General features: G+C 36.9%; 1 protein-coding gene across 5 annotated transcripts in view; it reads left to right on the forward strand.

The window, feature by feature from the left end:
* ATP11A (ATPase phospholipid transporting 11A) overlaps nt 1–20,227 on the forward strand; it is a 216,570-nt gene that overhangs the window by 187,047 nt on the left and 9,296 nt on the right. For 4 of the 5 annotated variants that reach the window (XM_074963852.1, XM_074963858.1, XM_074963867.1 and 1 more), the window contains 6 exons: nt 2,495–2,554; nt 4,232–4,359; nt 8,174–8,309; nt 14,308–14,373; nt 15,538–15,641; nt 17,052–17,217. In XM_074963852.1, coding sequence (XP_074819953.1) covers nt 2,495–2,554; nt 4,232–4,359; nt 8,174–8,309; nt 14,308–14,373; nt 15,538–15,641; nt 17,052–17,217 — 660 coding nt within the window. Of the gene's footprint in view, nt 1–2,494; nt 2,555–4,231; nt 4,360–8,173; nt 8,310–14,307; nt 14,374–15,537; nt 15,642–17,051; nt 17,218–19,151; nt 19,241–20,227 lie in introns of all 5 variants that reach the window. The other variant, XM_074963875.1, reaches the window with a different exon arrangement.

The following is a 20,227-nucleotide window of genomic DNA, read 5'->3' on the forward strand; positions in this document are numbered from 1 at the left end:
TTTAGAGCTTGGTTTTTAGATTTAAAAATTGCATTTTCTTTTCTTTTATGTTGAGTATATTCAGTAACACTATTACTGCCTTGTCTGTTTTGTCACTTTTCTGATTATTCCACCAAGTAACCAGATCCGCCTCTGGTCCGGCTGCAGAGTAGTTTGTTTTTTTAGCTGCTGTTTGTCGAGTTTTGACATGTTTATATTTCAAATACTCTCGAGGGCTGATTATCGCCTCTCCCTTTGATGCCATAGGCTTTTACTCACCCCGGCTGCTGACCTTGTTTTTGGGAACTTACATTTTCCCCTCTAAATGCCGTAGTTTCAATCTTTACAGCCTGTCAGCCTTGATCGGGATTTACCTTTTCCCCTTTTTATGCTATGGTCTCAATCTCCACAGCCTTTTGTGAGGCCGTCTCCCCCCCCCTTTTTTAAATACTGCGTGGTTTTAAGTTACACACAGCTGCCGGCCTTATTGGTTGGAGACTTTGTGCTATTCAAAAGCATGTACGTTACATGCCTGCGGGGGGGCACTCCCCTAGGACTTGCAGTGTTACGTGCAATGAGGAAATGGGACCACCAGTTTGCACTGCCTACCGCTTGCGTACCCAGCCAGTCCTGGGCTTAACTCACGGCCAATCGCTTGCTGGTGGTTTATTCAAGTTCCCCGTAACATACCCCTTAGTTTAAACAGTACATGACCCTTTTGCACTTGTCTTCCCTCCCATTTGGTACCCTTATTTAACCCCTCTGCTTGGACTACATGTGCCTAAGTTCCTTCACACTTAAATTTAAAAAGCGGAAACAAGATGTGTTTGAAAGGGGATGAGAGACTTCTATCCCTGGCCTAATGAGGTGGTAAAGTAAACATACTCACCTCCTTGGATTTCAGTCTCAGATCCTCAGTTAGCTCACAAGCCTGAATCCAGGACGATCCCCCAAATGGAAGGACATAAATTCACACTGTGTAGAGGTCAAGCACAGGAGTTTATTACGTACAGTGCTGACGGAGTATCACCTCGCTTTTTAGGCTTAGAGACACTGTCAATCAATTGATTACAATGGAATATATGAATTTTCCATGGGCGGGGAAAGTGACGGGGTAGGCAGTCCCATTTCCCCAGATAGGTTTAGCAGTAAGACATGATAGCACAGTAGCCAATGGTTAAAGGTTACATAATGTCTCTGCCCATGGTCTCAAGTTCACAAATTAACATTTAACATTTAATTAGTACTTTAATAAATGTATTTGTATAAAATATGTATGTTGAATTTTTATTTGGGGTTTATAGGAATGAAGTAACTCCTTTGATTGTCCAACAGATACATATCTAGGGGTAAAAGCAAAGAAACAGTGAAAGTATATGGCAATAAAGATTGCCTTTCAAGTTGTTCATTTGTGTTTTAAGGCAGGCATTGGTCCCTGGGCAAGGGAGGTGGGAGGAGGCCATATCTTATACTGACATGCTTGAACCTTTTATAAACTCAAGGTTGGATGTGTGGGAAGAATATCTACCTACAGAAGAAACTAAAACAACAGAAACAGGACTTCTTTGTTCTATTTGTAACTTTGAATAAGACACAATTATTGCCCCCAACATCTGGCATTTTGCTGACCAGGCATATCTTAGCAAAAGCAAAGTTAACTTTTGGTTATTCTGCTTTCTCTTAGCTATTGCTAGGCCTTTGACCTTTTGACCAAACTCAGGACTTTGGGCCTGTACACAAATCCATATACCAGGTTATTACATCAGCAATGGATTTTAACCCTTCATTGTCAAATAAAATTTGCAAAATTTTGCAGAATTTTAGAATATTGTATATTCTAATTTTTTTGGTGCAGAATGATCTCGGGAGTGTCACTGTCACCAAACTCTGAGGCAGAACAGCTTTTATTTATATGCACTGTGGGATCTTTAATACGGTCACAAATAAAATTTTCATTTTTTCTTTAATCTTTATTCCCTTATGTATTCCAGCAACTCCCTCCTCCTCCTCTACCCTCCACCCCACTCATCTTCTAAGCTCCATATGCAGTGGCCTTTTAAATCAAGTGTGAGGAACAGTGTTTTAAAAGTTAACATAATTCTAACTTAAATCAGTTTCTAAGTTCAGTTGACCAGTGTGGATGGAGAAACCCATTTTACTGTTTATGTCCACACTGACTGGCCACCGTATATCAGAAACTAGTTTACCTGAATCCCATTGTTGATATGACCTTAATTTCCTCTTTCTGTCTTCTGTGCCCACCCACCCCCGGGTAGCATCTCTATTTCCCTCCAACTGGATAGAGTACTTATAGTTTTTCTTTCAAAATTCTGTTTGTCTGTGCTAATGTAAAAGGAGAATGTGAATGCCCTATTTCTATAAATCTGTCACGGTATTTTCTGTATTCTGTGTACAGTACAATTAGTATTATACAATATTATAATATACATGGTTGTAATAATGCATGATACATGTTGTCGATGCATCACTTGATAACTCTCACTTTGTCTTCCAGAATGTCTGCTTCATTTTTCCTCAGTTTTTATACCAGTTCTTCTGTGGGTTTTCACAACAGGTTAGTCAGGCATTTTAATTTTTCTGCTTTGTGTAAAACCTTCTCTTTGGCCTTTTTTAACTAAAAGCGTTGGGCTGTTGTATATTCTTACTGGACCAAGTAGGCTGGGAAAGCTGTTAGTTTAGCTTACAGCTGTCACTAAAGAAGGCTATTACCTTTGGTTAGTGTGGCTTTCAAGAGCTCTCGTGATTGTTACTGAAATGAATTTGATGAATTATCAGAAAACCCACATTATTTTCTGAGTCAAAGACTTAATGGAAAAAGCAAAACTGAGAGTTAGCTGTGGAAAGCAAAATCTCCATGGAAAACATGCAGTTCAATCTTTTCATCGATTTTTTTTTGCTCACAGAGCATGGATAGAGGAAAATCTAAAAGGTGTGGGTGTGAACAAGCAGTTTGTCTTTTGAGGCAGGGGTGAAAATGCAGAAGGCTGCTGGCCTGATCTGGGGGGGGGCTCTCAGGCTGAGCATGCAGATGCCCATACCGTGGAAATCCGTGGTGGGAGAAGGGAAAATAAACACACCAGTTTAGGGAAAAGGGACCTAATTCTCCAAAAGAAAAAAAAATAAGGCATTCTTGCGGGATGGCAAGGTCCTCTTTCTTCTAAATTCTTGTTTCTTTGCTCCTCCTTGGCTGTTCTCAGCTATCTAAGTTGTATGGAAGGCTCCTTGTCACTCCTCCCATGAAGTAAGGGAGATGAAAACAAATTCAGGAACTTGGAAGAAAAGGAGACCGGACCTTTGTCAAAGATTTTCCCAGTAAAGCTCTAATGAGCTTAACAAAATGGAGTTTGAGTTAATTTTAGGGATGCGCTGAAACCTATCTAGCATTTTGCAAAGCACTCTCTGGCTAATACTAGATGTTAAAGCATGTGTTCATGAACTTTGACTGCAAAATTTGCCATTCTTTGTCATGAAAAATAACACTACTTTTTTTTTTTTTTTTAAGAGAAGCCTTTGTAGTAAGGATTTTCAGTGCACATGTTTCAGGGCATAGGTTGATCTTGAGGCAGGGTCTGGAAAAAAACCCCACTTTATAGGGGTAAGGAATAGGTTTGTTGTTGATGATAAACGTTATGTACCTAGAATAAGACCCAGAACAGGGAGAAGGGGAGAAAAAGTTTGGTTCATACCCATTCCCTTATGCTGTCAAGGAGCTGATTTGATCCCCCTATTCAAGCTGTTCTCTAGAGCCGCTTTAGCTTAAACTTGCTAGCTAGAGCCCCACAAGTGACCATTATGTCATCTGAGGATTACTGGAATGTAACAACACTCCAGCCATTACACCTGAACTCTGCCCTACATTGGGTGGGTGAAAAGGGGGTGGAGTGGAGCTGGCTATGCCTGACAGAGATTTCCTCCACCAGAGGAATCAGTTGTCCAGCTAGGGCAGCTTTACAGCTCCTTTGCACAGCTGAAACATTGTGAGGCAGCCACTGACTATTGTCAGGTCAAATTTTGATAGACTTGTTTGCCCAGAGGAACCTGGGTGAAAACTAACTTTTATCCTATCTCAAAAGCTGTCATCCAAGGATGTTATGTGGAATTTGTCTTCGTTTTAAGGAATGTGCTTTTATGGCTCTAAACAAGACAACGTTCTCCTGTTAAATCAAGCATAATATGGTGTATTGTGTTTGAAAATATAACTGGTTAATATAACTCTTTTTTCCATCTGCAGCCTTTATATGATACTGCGTATCTAACACTATACAATATCAGCTTCACATCTCTTCCTATCCTCTTGTACAGTCTAATGGAACAGCATGTCAGTACAGACATGCTCAAGAGAGAACCTTCACTGTACAGGTAAAGGTAATCATTTAGCCCAAAATGTTTGGCTATTCATTTGTAGACCGTCTTTTTTGGAATGTGTCTCTAAAATACCTTTAGCGATTCACTACTTCAATTGTGCACAATATAAGAAATTCAACATCCTCTAACAAGTAAATGCGCTGCACCTGAGATGGTAGTTCTGTAAATATTTTGGAAATGACCGGATGTATATAGCATACTATACAGCATATATATGTTTAGGGCTGTTGATTAATCGCAGTTAACTCACGCTATTAACTAAAAAAAAATTAATCACGATTTTAAAAATTAATCGCGATTAATCGCAGTTTTAATTGCACTGGTAAACAATAGAATACCAATTGAAATTTATTAAATATTTTGGCTGTTTTTCTACCTTTTCAAATATATTGATTTCAATTACAACACAGAGTACAAAGTATACACTGCTCACTTTATATTATTTTTTATTACAAATATTTGCACTGTAAAAATGATAAACAAAAGAAACAGTATTTTTCAGTTCACCTCATACAATACCATGATGCAATCTCTTTATCGTGCAAATGCAACTTACAAATGTAGGGTTTTTTTTGTTATGTAACTGCACTCAAAAACAAAACAATGTAAACCTTTAGATCCTACAAGTCCACTCAGTCCTACTTCTCGTTCAGCCAATCACCCTGACAAACAAGTTTCTTTACATTTATGGGAGATAATGCTGTCCAATTCTTATTTATAATGTCAACAGAAAGTGAGAACAGGCGTTCACATGGCACTTTTGTAGCCGGCATTGCAAGGTACCTATGTGCCAGATATGCTAAGCATTCGGATGCCTCTTCATGCTTCGGCCACCATTCCAGAGGACATGCTTCCATGCTGCTGATGCTCATTAAAAAAATAATGCGTTAATTAAATTTGTGACTGAACTCCTTGGGGGAGAATTGTATGTCTCTGGCTCTATTTTATGTGCATTGTGCCATATATTTCATGTTATAGTAGTCTTGGATGATGACTCAGCACATGTTCATTTTAAGAACACTTTCACTGCAGATGTGACAAAACGCAAAGAAGGTACCAATGTGAGATTTCTAAAGCTGACTACAGCACTCAAACCAAGGTTTCAGAATCTGAAGTGCCTTTCAAAATCTGAGAGGGCTGAGGTGTGGAGCATGCTTTCAGAGATCTTAAAAGAGCAGCACTCCCATGCGGAAACTACAGAACCCAAACCACCAAAAAAGAAAATCAGCCTTCTCCTGGTGGCATTTGATTCAGATGATAAAAATGAACATGCATCGGTCCGCACTGCTTTGAATGGTTATTGAGCAGAACCCCGTCATCAGCATGGACGTATGTCCTCTGGAATGGTGGTTGAAGCATGAAGGGACATATGAATCTTTAGCACATTTGACATGTAAATATCTTGCAATGCTAGCTACAGCAGTGCGATGTGAACACCTGTTCTCACTTTCAGGTGACATTGTGAACAAGAAGTGGGCAACATTATCTCCTGCAAATGTAAAAAACCTTGTTTGTCTGAGCGACTGGCTGAACAAGAAGTAGGACTGAGTGGACTTGTAGGCTCTAAAGTTTTACATTGTTTTATCTTTGAATGCAGTTATTTTTTGTACATAATTCTACATTTGTAAGTTCAACTTTCATGATAAAGAGATTGCACTACAGTACTTGTATTAGGTGAATTGAAAAATACTGTTTATTTTGTTTTTTGCAGTGCAAGTATTTGTAATAAAAATAAATATAAAGTGAGAAGTGTACACTTTGTACTCTGTTATAAATGAAATCAATATATTTGAAAAGGTAGAAAACATCCAAAAATATTTAAATAAATGGTGTTCTATTATTGTTTAACAGTGCGATTAATCGCGATTAATTTTTGTAATGCTTCGCAGCCCTAATATATATATTTCAATAGCTGGATAAACTCTGTAGATCATGTACAATCTTGGAGAGAAGTTCAGAATTATAGTAGAAAATTATTGCCCTACAGAGTGGAAAAAAACGTATTCGTTTAGTATTGTTTAATGCCTCCATCTGTGGAGGACAGCAGATTCCTAGAAACAAAACACACTATATATCTATTTATAAACTTTTCTTTTGAGGGGAAAGAGAGACTGAAAGCTGCAGTTTCTCGCTCCTTTTTCCTTAAATATTCTCTTTGCTGGATCTAATTCCATCAGCGAGTTCCTTGTTTCTTGCAGAGGTGAGTGGTGCGGGTATAGTGAAAGATATCTTTTATGCAGCAACATGTTTTTCACACTAGACACCATGTGAACAAGTTTTTTTGAAGCCCCATAAACATATTGTTGCTGCTTGTTGAAATACCTCAAGCCTGCTTCCAGTATGCCATAGTGTTTCCTTGAAACATCCATCAGTTTTACATGTCCCAAGATCCTTTTGGCAGGGAGACTAAAATAGTCAACGGCAAAATGTTGACTAGCTTTCAGGACAGTAATGCTAAAACTATTTTAGATTACTCTTCTCTGCCAGTTGGATGACTATTTCTGCCAATAAACTGCATTTGGCAGTCCACATTAGGATGAGTGTCTGGTTTGGATTGCTGAAGCTGCAAAACCCGTGCCTTACTTTGAGAGTAATTGTAGATGCCCAAAGCATAAATTTGAAAAGTGTAATATGGCTCCAGGTATTTATTTCACAATTGGGTGAACTCTTAGATCCTAAGGGCAATATGACATGCGGCTATTGAAAACTCATTTTTATTACACCTTACAATTTAAAAAAATGCTTGTTTTGGAGAGTGACATTTTTGTTTGGCTTTTGAGAGCATAGCATATTTAATGCCCACTGATCTTCTGAACTTATTTTGTCAGTCAATAGCACAAAATTATTGCAGGCGACATGAGACACATAATGCTCTTTTAGCCATTTATAGTGATGTATTCTTTTGAAAAAATTCCTGTTAAATGAATGGGGTAATTTACTCACAGTGAAAAATAATTTAAGATCATCCTGAGCCCAGTTTTTTTTAAAAGCTATTTGGATGAAAATATTGATTGATATGATCACTGATGGAAAGGGAGAGAGTGTATAAGTGCTTTTGTTTCCAGCTACTGTTTATATCTTTATAATTCACATTTTTCATTTCAGTTTTGCTCTGACCCATTTTATGATATTTTATGATAGGCCATGTCCCAATTTTCTGTGTATGAGAATTAAACAAATACCATTCAAATTCATATGTACTGTGGAAAATTTACTATAGCCAAATACTTTTGTCCAACAATCAATCAATCACATTTTCTAAAGGAAAGCATTCTAGTAATACTCTTTATGTTAATATACTCTTCGATTCTGGTAAGCGTGACTCCACCTACGTTGTTAACATTCCATATCGTAGTAATAAGTTTGTCCTGTGCTCTTTTTGTTTACAAAGAGCACCACCTGGAAAAGAAAACAAAGTCTCCAGAGACCTGTAGTGTTTCAATTTATTACATATCTTTTTAGGTCATCAGTGTGTACAGCACTTTATAAAACTTTACTTTAAACATGTCCCTTCCCTGAAGAGATTGAAATCTAACTTGCACTGGTACAGTACAAATACAGAATTTACCATCAGAGTGGGAACTGGTAGAATTATAGTCAATGAGTAGCGGAGAAGGCTAGAAAAAAGTCGTAGATCTTACGGAGAGAGATGAATGTGGGTCTGGTAGACACTTGTCGTATGGGAAGCGTTTAGCTGTTCCAAATAAAATATTTTAAATATTTCTTCTCACAGAATAATTTGTTGACTTCATATTTCTTGGATCTTTTTAGCATGCCAGTCTGAGTGCATATGTCTTGTTTTGTTCAGGGATATCGCCAAGAATGCTCTTCTGCGCTGGCGTGTATTTATTTATTGGACGTTCTTGGGACTGTTTGATGCTGTGGTATTTTTTTTTGGTGCCTATTTCTTGTTTGACAACACAACTGTGACCAGCAATGGACAGGTTAGTATTTAGTTTGATCAAAGTAGACTTGGGAAATGAAGAAATTGTAACTTTTAAAATCCCAAATGTTCAATTATGATTTACATAGGCGTAATTCATTAAAAATAACAAACTATTGTCATAAAGGCTTCCTGTAGAGATAACAACTTTTATGGGTGGCAGTGAGATAGGAGTGATCTGTAACACTGTGTTTAACAGAAACAGAATTATATAGCTAAAATATCGTGGATCAGTAATCAGCATGTGGCTGCATGCTACTTTGTGGGGGTATGGGGGAGTTTATAACCTGAACTCGAAATATCCTGTAAGAATTTACATTATAACTTTGCTATTTCATAATTAACACCTACTTCATCAATATCTTGATAATTTGACCCATTTAATTAATTTGTGTATATTTTAAAAAGATAGACACCTGAATATCCTTGTGATGGGTACCACGCAAGAGCCTAAATATAAAAGACTAGAATTACGTGTTTAACATTTATACATTTTACGTGTCATTTAAGATATTCTATTTCTACTTACTGTACAGTGACATGAATATAAATTCTTAAGGACCTTTCGCATTTTAGTTATTTATACATTAACATTTTTTGGTCTATTTTATTTGTGTCTTGCTTTTTTTTCTTTTTTGCTACTTGCTTCTCTTCCTAACCTCAGCTAATGACAACCAACACTCATATGGTAAGACTACTGTGGTTTTGTCATGATGTGCATTTCCTCTTTCCCGATTCTTGAACTAAAGAACAGTTAAAATATTTCCTACAAATATTTTCATGACTTCTGTCCTTTATAGAAATATTAGCAGTTGCTGCCTTCTTCATTTCTTTAAAAATTGTTACGGCCAGGGAGTTGTATTAGAAAGACTATAATTTTTTGACAATATTCATTTTCTGCTTTCCTTTGCGTTATGTTGTGTTTTCATCAGTGCTTCCCACTCAGCTTTTTTGTCTTATTGAAAATCTGTACTCTAGTCGATTTATAATATCTGACATTTCCAAAACTTTAGAAAAGATTCATTGAATGACAGTGAGAATACAACAATGTAATTTTTTTACCCAATTTTAAGTGAAACAGATCTGTCCACAAATGTCACTTGTAATTCTACATTTACTAGAGAAGTAATATTTGAGTAGAATGGATATTGTGACATCATTGAATGTAATAAACTAAACCACTATGTGAGAAAAGATAGGAATCTTCTTTTTAAGTTTGCCTGTACATTGAAAAAATTACCATTGGGCAGTGCAGTGTGCTACAGTAGTTCTGTTTATCCTGTACTTATGTTTTCAATCTGATGTTGAAAATTCTATATAGTTTCAATTTTTGGTACACATAAAATTGTCTTTTTCAGACCTGTGGGAGTCGCATAGCCTCTTGTTGTTGCCAGATGTATTGATTCAGAGTCCATCTTTAATCTTTTAGTTCAGTCTTGTTGTGTAGATAGAGCCAGCTTGCTTTTAACAATGTTCCCAAATCACATTAAAGCCTTATCCCAAAATGTTCAAAGTTGGGTGCTTAAGGTTAGGTACCCACATTAATGTTTAGGTACCTAAAATAAGTAGCCTAATGACAGAGGTATTGAGTATCCTGAGCTCCATTGGAAGTCAGAATTTAAGGGGAAATTCAGCACCTTTTGGAACTCTGACCTTTTATTTCAGTGTTAAGCATGGATTTTGGGTGCTTGAAAATGTTGGCTGCCAGGGATAAGTTATCAACTGAAATGTGGACATCAACCTCAACTCTAAACAATGATTGAGTGTCCGATATGTGCTAAGTGCCTCACAAAATCAAGCTTTGAGTGGCTTACAATATCAATTCAGTATCTCACAACAAGTCAGTCAAAAACAAGTGAAGGGGGAGAGGAGAGACAAGTGTGACAGTCTCATGAAGCTACACTAGATGATCCACCTTAGGTTCCAAGTTGTTAAAATGGACAACTTCTAGATTATTGCATCAAGAGGGTATTTTTTTTCAGCTTTTCACCCCAAATCTCCACTTCCGCCAAGGCTAGTAAAAATGTGAGGCAAGTTAATGTCCTTTACTGTGGTGAAAAACTCCAATGTGACAGGCCAGATAATGGCATGACATTCAGCTTAAAAATAAATCACAAACCTAAAGCATCTAACTTTATTTAGAAATCTTATTGAAGGTCCACTACAATCTCTAAAGTGATATACTGTTAGAATTTTGGGTGTCCTTTATCACCCATCGTCTTTCATTTCTCTTGGCCAGCTGACTGCAAAATGGCTGGCCCAGAGCAATTGGCTGACAAGCAAAATTCAGGTGTCCAAGATCTGTCAATAATAATAGTAGTCAATTTTTACTACAGCAATGCCTAGATACCCCAACTGAATTGTGGACCCCATTGTGTTAGGCACAGTACTAACACATAGTAAGAGATGTTCCCCAAAGAGCTTGCAATTTAAACAGAGAAGGCAAAGAGTAAAGAAAGGAATGCAACATAGAAGCAGAGTGATTGCAGATGGTAAATGTCATATAACTTATACAGTGTGTTTTGTGTGCACTTGATTTGGTGTTTTGTTGTAGGATTTTTAAAATTATATTATTGGGGTCGGAAAAGTGGGAAAAGGGCAGGAGAGATGATGGGTTAATAGGAGCAAAGGTGTGGGAAAGACAAAAGAAGGGAATAGGGACACTGAAGGAGAAGAAGAGATGGGAGAAGTAGGATTGAAAGTTGGAGAGGAACATGGAGGACAGGGACAATGAGGTCAGAAGCAGAATGAAAGTGAGGACAAAGGGAGTAGGAGCATATCATAGCAAACCAGCAAACAGAACACAATACCCAGAATTTCAAGTAAAATGTTCACCATCTGGGTTTGATACGCCTTCTTTTACTGGGAATCTGGACTTGCCATCTCACAAAGTCTGCTGAGCACTATACATACAAACACTCAAACTGGTACCAGATCTTCAAGTTCTTATTCTGTCAGAGAGGTGCCTAGACCAGCATCTAATTACTTGAATATCTAATTGCTGGAAGAAAGTCAGCATGTGTTGGCATGACCCCAAGTCCTGAACAAGTCAACTAACTAAAGGGTTAAAGAGTCCAGCCTAGCCTCTCTAATCAAGAAGTGAACTGAATTTTTCAGAAGTGGCACACACAATAGTACAGCCATGAGCATGGCCATGTGAAAATCAAGTTGATTACCAAAACGAAACCTCAGTAAATCAAAATCCTTCAGGTTGTTACAGGTAAGAGGATTAAATGCAGAAGGTCTGACTAGTGAATGAAAGGTGCCACATAGGCTTAAATAAAGAAATTAGATGGATGTGAAAGTCCTGATTATGGAGGAACAGACAATCACTTTAATATTTCAGTCATTCATTGCTTTAATATTTCTTCGTCTTAAACACCATGCACACAGATAAATTTGGATGAACTGTTGAAATGTTGTATTGAATGTAAAAATATCAAGAAGTTAAAAATACAGCCGCATGTGATCTTAGTTTCAATTGAATTAACTTAAGATAAATGAGAAATCAACACTGTGGGATAATATATGGTTGAAGGTATCCTTTCTAACTGAGATTCAGAATTTGATATTGGGTATGATGAAGTTTGAGTACTGGTCTATGTAAAATGAGTGGATGGTGTCTGTCTACTTTCTCGTGGAGAGGTGTCCACATCAAAGAAACTACTAGCACAGCTGGCTCTGAGGCACCATTGCTGGAAGGTTCAGTGGAGATACAAAGGATCACCATGTGAAAAAGGGAAGTTATCATCCCTGGAGGTGACGCCATGTGTTATCAACCCTTCAAATCAGAACTAAATCAAATTGAGTGAGCCTTCACAGCTTCATATGCTCTAATGGTTATGGGACATAAATCTCTAAGGATAGTAATTTACACTTTTCATCAACACTAATAATTATTTCTGCAGAGAGCCTACTAGTCTGGAGTAAATGTGGTGAACGTCAAGGCCTGAGCAACTCCACACCTTTCTCCTCAACATGTAGTTGAGAAGGTCCACCAGATCAAAGTATAGCTGGGAGGCAAGACCCTTTCTACCTGACTGTGTGCTCCTTCTAGTCTCTGCTCTGTTGCCTCTCCTGTGGAACAGGTTGCCTGCCTGATATCTTCTCAGGAAGTTGTCCAAAATCTTGTGGAGTCTCTTCCCATTTGGTTTAGAGTGAAGATTCAATGAGGTATAAGGGGCAGGTCAGGCCAGGCCTGTTCCAGTCACTGCAACACTCCATGCACAGTTTCAGTCCTACTGTCATCAGTATAGCTGTAGGAGTACTACTGCAATAGTTCTTGTCTCCTTGTGAAGTAAAGATAACAGAGACTGGTGGGGGGCATGTTGCTGGTAGAGGGGACTTTGCTGGGCAGCAAAAGCCTAGCAACCAAGTAGGGAGAAGAGCTACAAACAAACAAACAATGTAGCAAGAAGCAGCCCAGATTCCAAACTGGTGGTTTCCTTCACAGGAAATCAATTTAAAAGACACACCAAAATCTCTCTTAAACAAAATAGAAAACCTGGGATATTTTATCATAATACGTGTTGTTCAGTCTATTAAAGTACATTATTTCAAGATTTATTGTATCATTTCTGATAGTATAATTTCTGATAGTAGCTCAGATACCATGGTGAGGGGCGATCTTATGAAAACCTAGATGAATAACTGAGTAGTGAATATACATAATACTATGGATTTGACAGAATATTATTAATAATCATAATATTTTGTCACAGTAGTATGTAGAAGCCTAACTGAGATTGGGACTTCATTGTACTAGATAAAACACTTACTTAGAAGTCTCTACTTTGCAGAATTTATAATATAAACGGTCTTTATTTCTCTTGGTGTAAAAGCCAAAGTTATTTTGGTTGGTTGGTGGTGTTTTTGTTTTGTTTTAAAGCTCTATGTTAAAGTTGGTATCTGAAATAAATGACTTACAGTACGTCTGAAGTTTACTTAAGTAACACCTAATCTCTATTACAAATACTAGTATATGGAAAATATGCATGCCACTTCTGTGTCTTGGTTTAATAAGGCAGAAGTCATATTTATCAATTGCAACACAATTATATCTTAGTATAAAATAGCACATTTTTCATAACTCTTGGAAATGGAATGAAGTGGAAAGAAATTGTAGCTTATGTAATCTTTGCATGTCTGCCCTGCCCTCATGCAACCAACTAGCAGCCTCTGGTGCAGCATGCTGGAAGTCTACAGTCACTACATTTGAATAAGAAAATTCAGCTCAGCTCATCTGCTCCTGAGCTGTTTGCTGTCTCTATCTGAGTAAGCAGCAGCTGCTCCCTCGTGTGTTGTCTGTGTTCATCTCTCAGGTCCCCTTCACATCATTTTCAAATTTCCTTCTCTGTGCCATCTATCTGAAGAATCTCGAGCATGAGATACTTCAGATATTGCATCATTATCACAGCTTCTAAAATAGATATATGTGTAGGTGTTAAAAGGTATTATGTTGGTATCCTGAACCATAAATATTGTATGCTACATAAAGCAATGTGCATTTAGGGTAGTTGAGGTGATTTTATTTCAAGGTGCATGTAGTGAGGAATAAAAGGAAAAAAATCTAGTATCAACTACTCAAAGGTATTTTTTTAAATCAGTGAAGTTTATACATACCTACGTTTCTATGATGCATATCACATTCTTACTTGTCCTGTTACCAACCTGATGCATTCATCAGTCTCCATGAAGACATGTGACTCCAAGAGCTAGAGAGGAGGGAGGTCAGAAAGATGGCTGTTGAGAAAACTCTGAAGATATCATCAGTGCTGTCATGGGAAACATCGCGATGACACGCTAACTGTGCTTCAGTTTTTCTTTACACAAAGAAAACTACCAATGAGCTTTGGGCTGAGTGTTCTGATTATGTGTATTCTGCTTGTGTGCAGCCTGAAATATGAGCAAAATAAACTGATATCCAAATAGTTTTTTCTAGATGGATCATGATACAATGAAGTACATTACCTATAATGACTTTGGACCCTTTTTTATAGATGTTTGGAAACTGGACCTTTGGAACACTGGTGTTTACTGTGCTAGTATTTACAGTTACATTGAAGGTAAGATATTCTATATTAATATTTCATCTACTGAGACTCTGGGATTTCCATCAATAGCGACAGTTGTACCCTATCGTATTTACTAAAACCAACTCTCCCAACATGGTATTTTGACTATAATCCTTCTACTTACGGAGAACTAGACATGGTTTCCTTCGGAGCTTGTCGATGCTGCTCCTGTCCAGAGCTGTTGGCATGTGAAGCTATAAAAAAACCTCTGTACATTGGTTGAATCTGTGCAGGGTTACTGGCAGCTCAAGAATGAAGGATTTAGCTGGAGTTCCAGAGTTGGATCTTGACATATCATCACATTGTTACCAGTGAATTGCCAGATTGATCCTGTTTGTGGTTTGGTTTGGTTTTAATTTTTAAGTTCAGCTTTCTAGCTTGGTATGGTGATATACTCCTTTTCAGATGCCCTATCAAAGTTGGTTTATGTTTAAATATACTGATTTCTTACACATTCTGTATAATGAAATGAAAATTTCTGTGCAGAAATGCACATATATTTTGCTTGGGTTCCTTTCATGTGATTTTTTAGCCAGGGTATTCAAAATAGCTGATTTTACTGAGTTAATTGTTGGAATACTTTCTCCAGTAGATTTTCACTGTCAAAAGAGAGAAGTGTTGGGAGTTCATGACTTATATTTCTATCATCCAATAAGTACAGCCTATTAGATGAAAAGAGAGCATCAGTAATGAGCATCACTATGTAATTATTTGTTTGTTATAAGGGGGGAGAGAATTCTTTTCATTGTTGAGGCAGTTTATAATTGCCAATTTTCAGTAATTATATACATAAGTTTTTAACTGATATAAAGTAGGACAGTTACAGCCTAATTATAAAGAGGAACAAGAGGGAGGACGGTGAAACAATAGTCTGGGGCTGTGCTAGTAATATCTCAATGTTATAATTTCCTAATGAATAGTCAAGCCTTTGTCATGACATATACTAGATCTCAGTACAGATTAGTACTTAGGTATGGGAACTTTCTTAACTATGGTAGAAATAGAAAGGTATCATTGTTCCCTAAAGTTCTGCAAAGATTTCTCAGATTAATTCTTTAAATAGTTCATTGATTTTCTTTGTACCTCATCTCCTGTTGAGTCTTTTATCACTTCTAAAAAATAATATAAACACCACGATGACCTGTTTTCTTTCAGCTTGCACTAGATACACACTACTGGACATGGATAAACCACTTTGTGATCTGGGGATCATTGTTGTTCTACATTATCTTTTCCCTCCTCTGGGGAGGAATTATCTGGTAGGAACCTAGTGTGAATTGTATTGCAAATGTTATTTTCAGAAGCATAAAATAAGTTTATATATTCAACTGTTTTTTTTTTTCAAATAAAATTCATTTCAGCTTTTATATGTACTGTAATTTACAATACGAGTTACCAACTTAAACATGTCAGTCATGGCGATTAATGAATACTTGGCTTTTCTTGAGTTTAATAGCTGCTAAAATTGTTCTTAAAGAAGAGAAGAAGAATAGCACTCAGACTGAGTCAGTAAGCACCTGAGTTTCTGGTTGTTCTATTGTTTTAAGAAACCAAAAACTCTATTTTTAATAAAGGCTTAAGTACATATTAAAGCGGTCCCCTGTTGTGCTAATATACATACTGCAGTACGTTTTCTAAATTCGTAAAATGAGTTCATGTTAAAAGGTAAGGAGTTAAGTTGAATTTCAGACACTGGCTAAATGTGTTAGTGAGTACTACATTTGTTATGATAGCTAAATATTTCTGCTATTCACCAGATGTGAATAACGTTTTAGTAAATGTTTTTCCTTTCCTTCTTCTTTGCTTAAAATATATATATATTATTATTGCAGAATTTGTGCACCACCTACCGCTACTTTTGTTACTTTATTTGTGTATTTTTATGAATACATTCTGGCAAGGTTTAATATCCACCGCTAGCAAGGAAAATGGAAAGCAAAACTCATATTACAAAACTCTTGGATGTATATAGGAGAGAATAAAGAAAAAAGAAAAGGAGTACTTTTGGCACCTTAGAGACTAACCAATTTATCTGAGCATAAGCTTTCGTGAGCTACAGCTCACTTCAAGAGACTTGTCTGGTTTCTTGCTTTTGGCTGCAAACAGACTATAAAGGCATATATCTTTAGATTAAATACATTTTTAAAAAATAGCTATAAAGTGGCTTAAGTTTTATCCACATTTACATTTTAACAGGATTAAATCAGTTGTATATAACTGAAAAATCACTATCAACTTGTTGACTCCTGTACTCCACTGGATCAAGAAGAGTAAGTGGAGTCGACAGGAGAGCATCTCCTGTCGACATCACATAGTGTGGACCCCGCGGTAAGTAGATCTAAGGTACGTCGACTTGAGTTACACTATTCACGTAACTCAAATTGCGTAGCATAGATCCACTTTTCCTTGTAGTGTAGACAAGGCCTGAGCCAGGCAAAAGGTGGAGGCCGTTCGAACTAAGCTTGTCTGAATTTTCTGGTTGGTTTGAATGTGAAATACAAAGTGAAACTCTGGTGGATGAACTCCCACAAACTGAAAAGTGAACTCTGTGCAAATTGGAAACCGTTTCACACAACTCTGCTACTCCAGTTTTTATATTTAACAATGTTAGGAATTTTGTTCTTAGATGTTCCATTGAGGTTTAATTTCTTTTTTCTTTTTCCCACTAGGCCTTTTCTCAATTATCAGAGGATGTACTATGTTTTCATGCAGATGTTGTCTAGTGGTCCTGCATGGTTGGGTATCATTCTGCTCATAACTGTCAGCCTTCTTCCAGATGTACTCAAGAAGGTTTTATGCAGACAGTTGTGGCCCACAGCAACAGAAAGAACCCAGGTAAAAATATCTTTCTAAGTAGATATAGTGATATTTACTATGAATCCTTAAAAGTTAGAGCCCTTTAGCATTTTAGAAGCAATAAATGGAAAGAATAGAAATCATGTTTATGTTTAGTGAGAAGTATGTGTTAGTCAATTTCTGCAATGTTGAAATTTCACTGGGAGAACTTTTTGATCAACTCTTTCATAAATTATAAGACTGTTGAGAAATAGTTGATGGTACTGATCCAGGCAGTTCATTACAGCTATATACAATGGAAAACCATGTAAAGGCGTTTCCTGAGCACAAAATAAAGCCAATAGCAAGAAGGCAAGTTTTCTTAACCAAATTCAAAGTAACTCTTTGCAAAAGCAGTTCCACTCCAATATCAAAAGAAGACTATATGAATATTTGTTTAATCCAGGATTTGTAAATTTAAAAATTAATATGCATAAGATGGCTAAGTAGTTTACTACTGCTAAAATATCATGTTACATGACCTATGTAATCTAATCATTTCCTAGGAAACTATATTACTCTTGTTTGCTGTCTCTAGTGAGGCTGTAGTTTTCACAAAAAATTGTGCATTTAAACCAGTTGCTCTCAACCTATTTACCATTGTGGGCCACATATGCAGCTCTCTCTGTGTTACGTGGGCTGCATCCACACAATATATATACTATCTGTATAACACAGAGGATATCGCTTGGGCCACAGCTGTGTGATAATTGGGCTGCAAGTGGCCTGTGGGCCATGGGTTGAGAACCACTGATTTAAATATTACTAATTCATAATGCTGTTAGCTCTTGTCATCTATAGTTAAACTTATCTTTATTTTTGTTTCTTTCAGTACTCTTTCTAGAATTAATATTCACATATATGAGATGCATATATTCACAACATACTGAACTACAAACACACTGACATGCACTGTAGTCACATCATTGAAAGACAAGCCTGTTTTCAGATCTCTACTTTCCCCATTCCTTTGATCAGCCAACAGGAGAAACTACTGTATAGTGTCAATGCAAAACTCCCTTACTGACGAATGAGAATGAAGCCAAACTCAGGTGGTTTGGATGGTAGCCCACAGCAGTACTGCCGAGGGCCATCAGTCCAGTTCCAACCTTAAAACTCTCATATCTGCAAGGTTTCAGAATAGCAGCCGTGTTAGTCTGTATTCCCCCCCAAAAAAGGAGTACTTGTGGCACCTTAGAGACTAACCAGTTTATTTGCGCATAAGCTTTCGATGCATCCGATGAAGTGAGCTGTAGCTCACGAAAGCTTATGCTCAAATAAATTGGTTAGTCTCTAAGGTGCCACAAGTACTCCTTTTCTTTTTGCATATCTGTAAGGCAACTCTTAATGCCATTATTCTGCATTCCCTGTATGTATAAAACTATAACTGACCGATTTCTATAGGAAAACCAAGCTTGTAGGAATAGCAGAATATTGGAAGAAGATTTCTGCACAGATCAGATTATAGAATTTTTCCATTTGGACCTTTGAAGATAGGACTCTTCGGTATATGACTGCTACTTACAGAAGCTCACTATATCAACAAATCTCTGACCTCTATTTAGGCTGTGGGTGCTCAAGCTAAAACCTCTAACGAGAGAGAATGAGGATGGGTTATAAAACAAAAAAATAGAAAGAGGGTGGGGGGAGGATGTATATCTAATGGCATTTCTCAGTGCCATTATGTGTTAATGTTGGAAAATGAACCAGCTGGAAAGCAGAGTGGGCTTAACACTGGCAATGTTCATTTTTTAATAAGCTCTAATATCACTAGAAAATCTTTAGCTTTTAACCAGATTTATCCCTTGTATTTCTTTCTTCTCTCTCTCTCTCTCCTCCTATCTTCCAACCTGCTTTTGCCTAAATAACCACTACCTTGCTTTAAACATACATGATGTGCACGATTACTTCGTACAATCTTCTGGGGAAATCAGAGTAAACATCAGTGCCTTTCTGTTGAGCAGTCCACCATCTTTATGCTTTCTCAGACTTCAAGCAGTCTAAGTTTCTAATGGAATAAAAGGTGATTTTTTTCTGCCTTTCTGCATGCTTGGCCATTTCATTCAAAGGACAGTAGAAAGCTTAATTATCATCAAAACCTGTTTACTGTTATCATTGTCTCCACTTCTGACTCACATAAAAACTACTAGACTTTAGAGAAAAATACTTTTTTGGATTAGATTTTTCCTCCTTACATTTATCCTAAAGTTTTTACACATCATTAGTGGTTATCTGAGTCATCTTTGTCACAGTCATTTGCATTTTATGCAGTAATATTTCTGCTTAAGGAATCAGAGATCTGTGACTGTTTCCCTCCTTTTTGAAGCACTGATGTTTCTGTAGATGAATGCACGTAGTGCTTGCATTGTAACTGACTATGTTGACTGTTCACCACACAAAGAAGTGATAAAGCCCTTAAGCAAGATGATATTGGTTTTACCATTATTTCTAACTTAATACAGAAATGATGGTATTAAGCTATTTAATGGCTCTTTTGTAATGTGTCTACTCCACTACCGTGGGGAAAAATGCTGCAACTCTGATCTTTTGTTCTGCAGCCATTATTTCCAGCAAACATGTTTCATTTTTTAAAGGAAAATTTCCTTGTATTCTATTTCATGAAATCCTATGCTGCTTTCTAGAAAGAAAAAACATCCATAAGATCAGAAATACTGTTGAATTCAAAATATTTAAAGTAACAAAAACGTTAATAGGAAATAGACTAGTGATAGATGCCCTTTTATAGAACAATTTAAGGTGAAATCATGTCCCCATTAAAGTCAATAGCAAAGCTCTCATTGACTTCAATGGGGCCAGTCTCTATTTCAGATTTCATATTCATATTTTCTGACTGACCAACATAATAAATAGAATTTTTTTTAAGTGTGGTCATTTAAAAATGAGTTGTTGCATAAGTCACAGGGAGGACATATGAAGCTAATTTTGAAGTTCAAATTTTTGGCTAGAACTGTCTTCTAAATATGCTAGAATTGGTTTGAACTAGCTGCTT

The sequence above is a fragment of the Natator depressus genome, chromosome 1 (genome assembly GCF_965152275.1).
Source record: "Natator depressus isolate rNatDep1 chromosome 1, rNatDep2.hap1, whole genome shotgun sequence".
Lineage (NCBI taxonomy): Eukaryota > Metazoa > Chordata > Testudines > Cheloniidae > Natator > Natator depressus.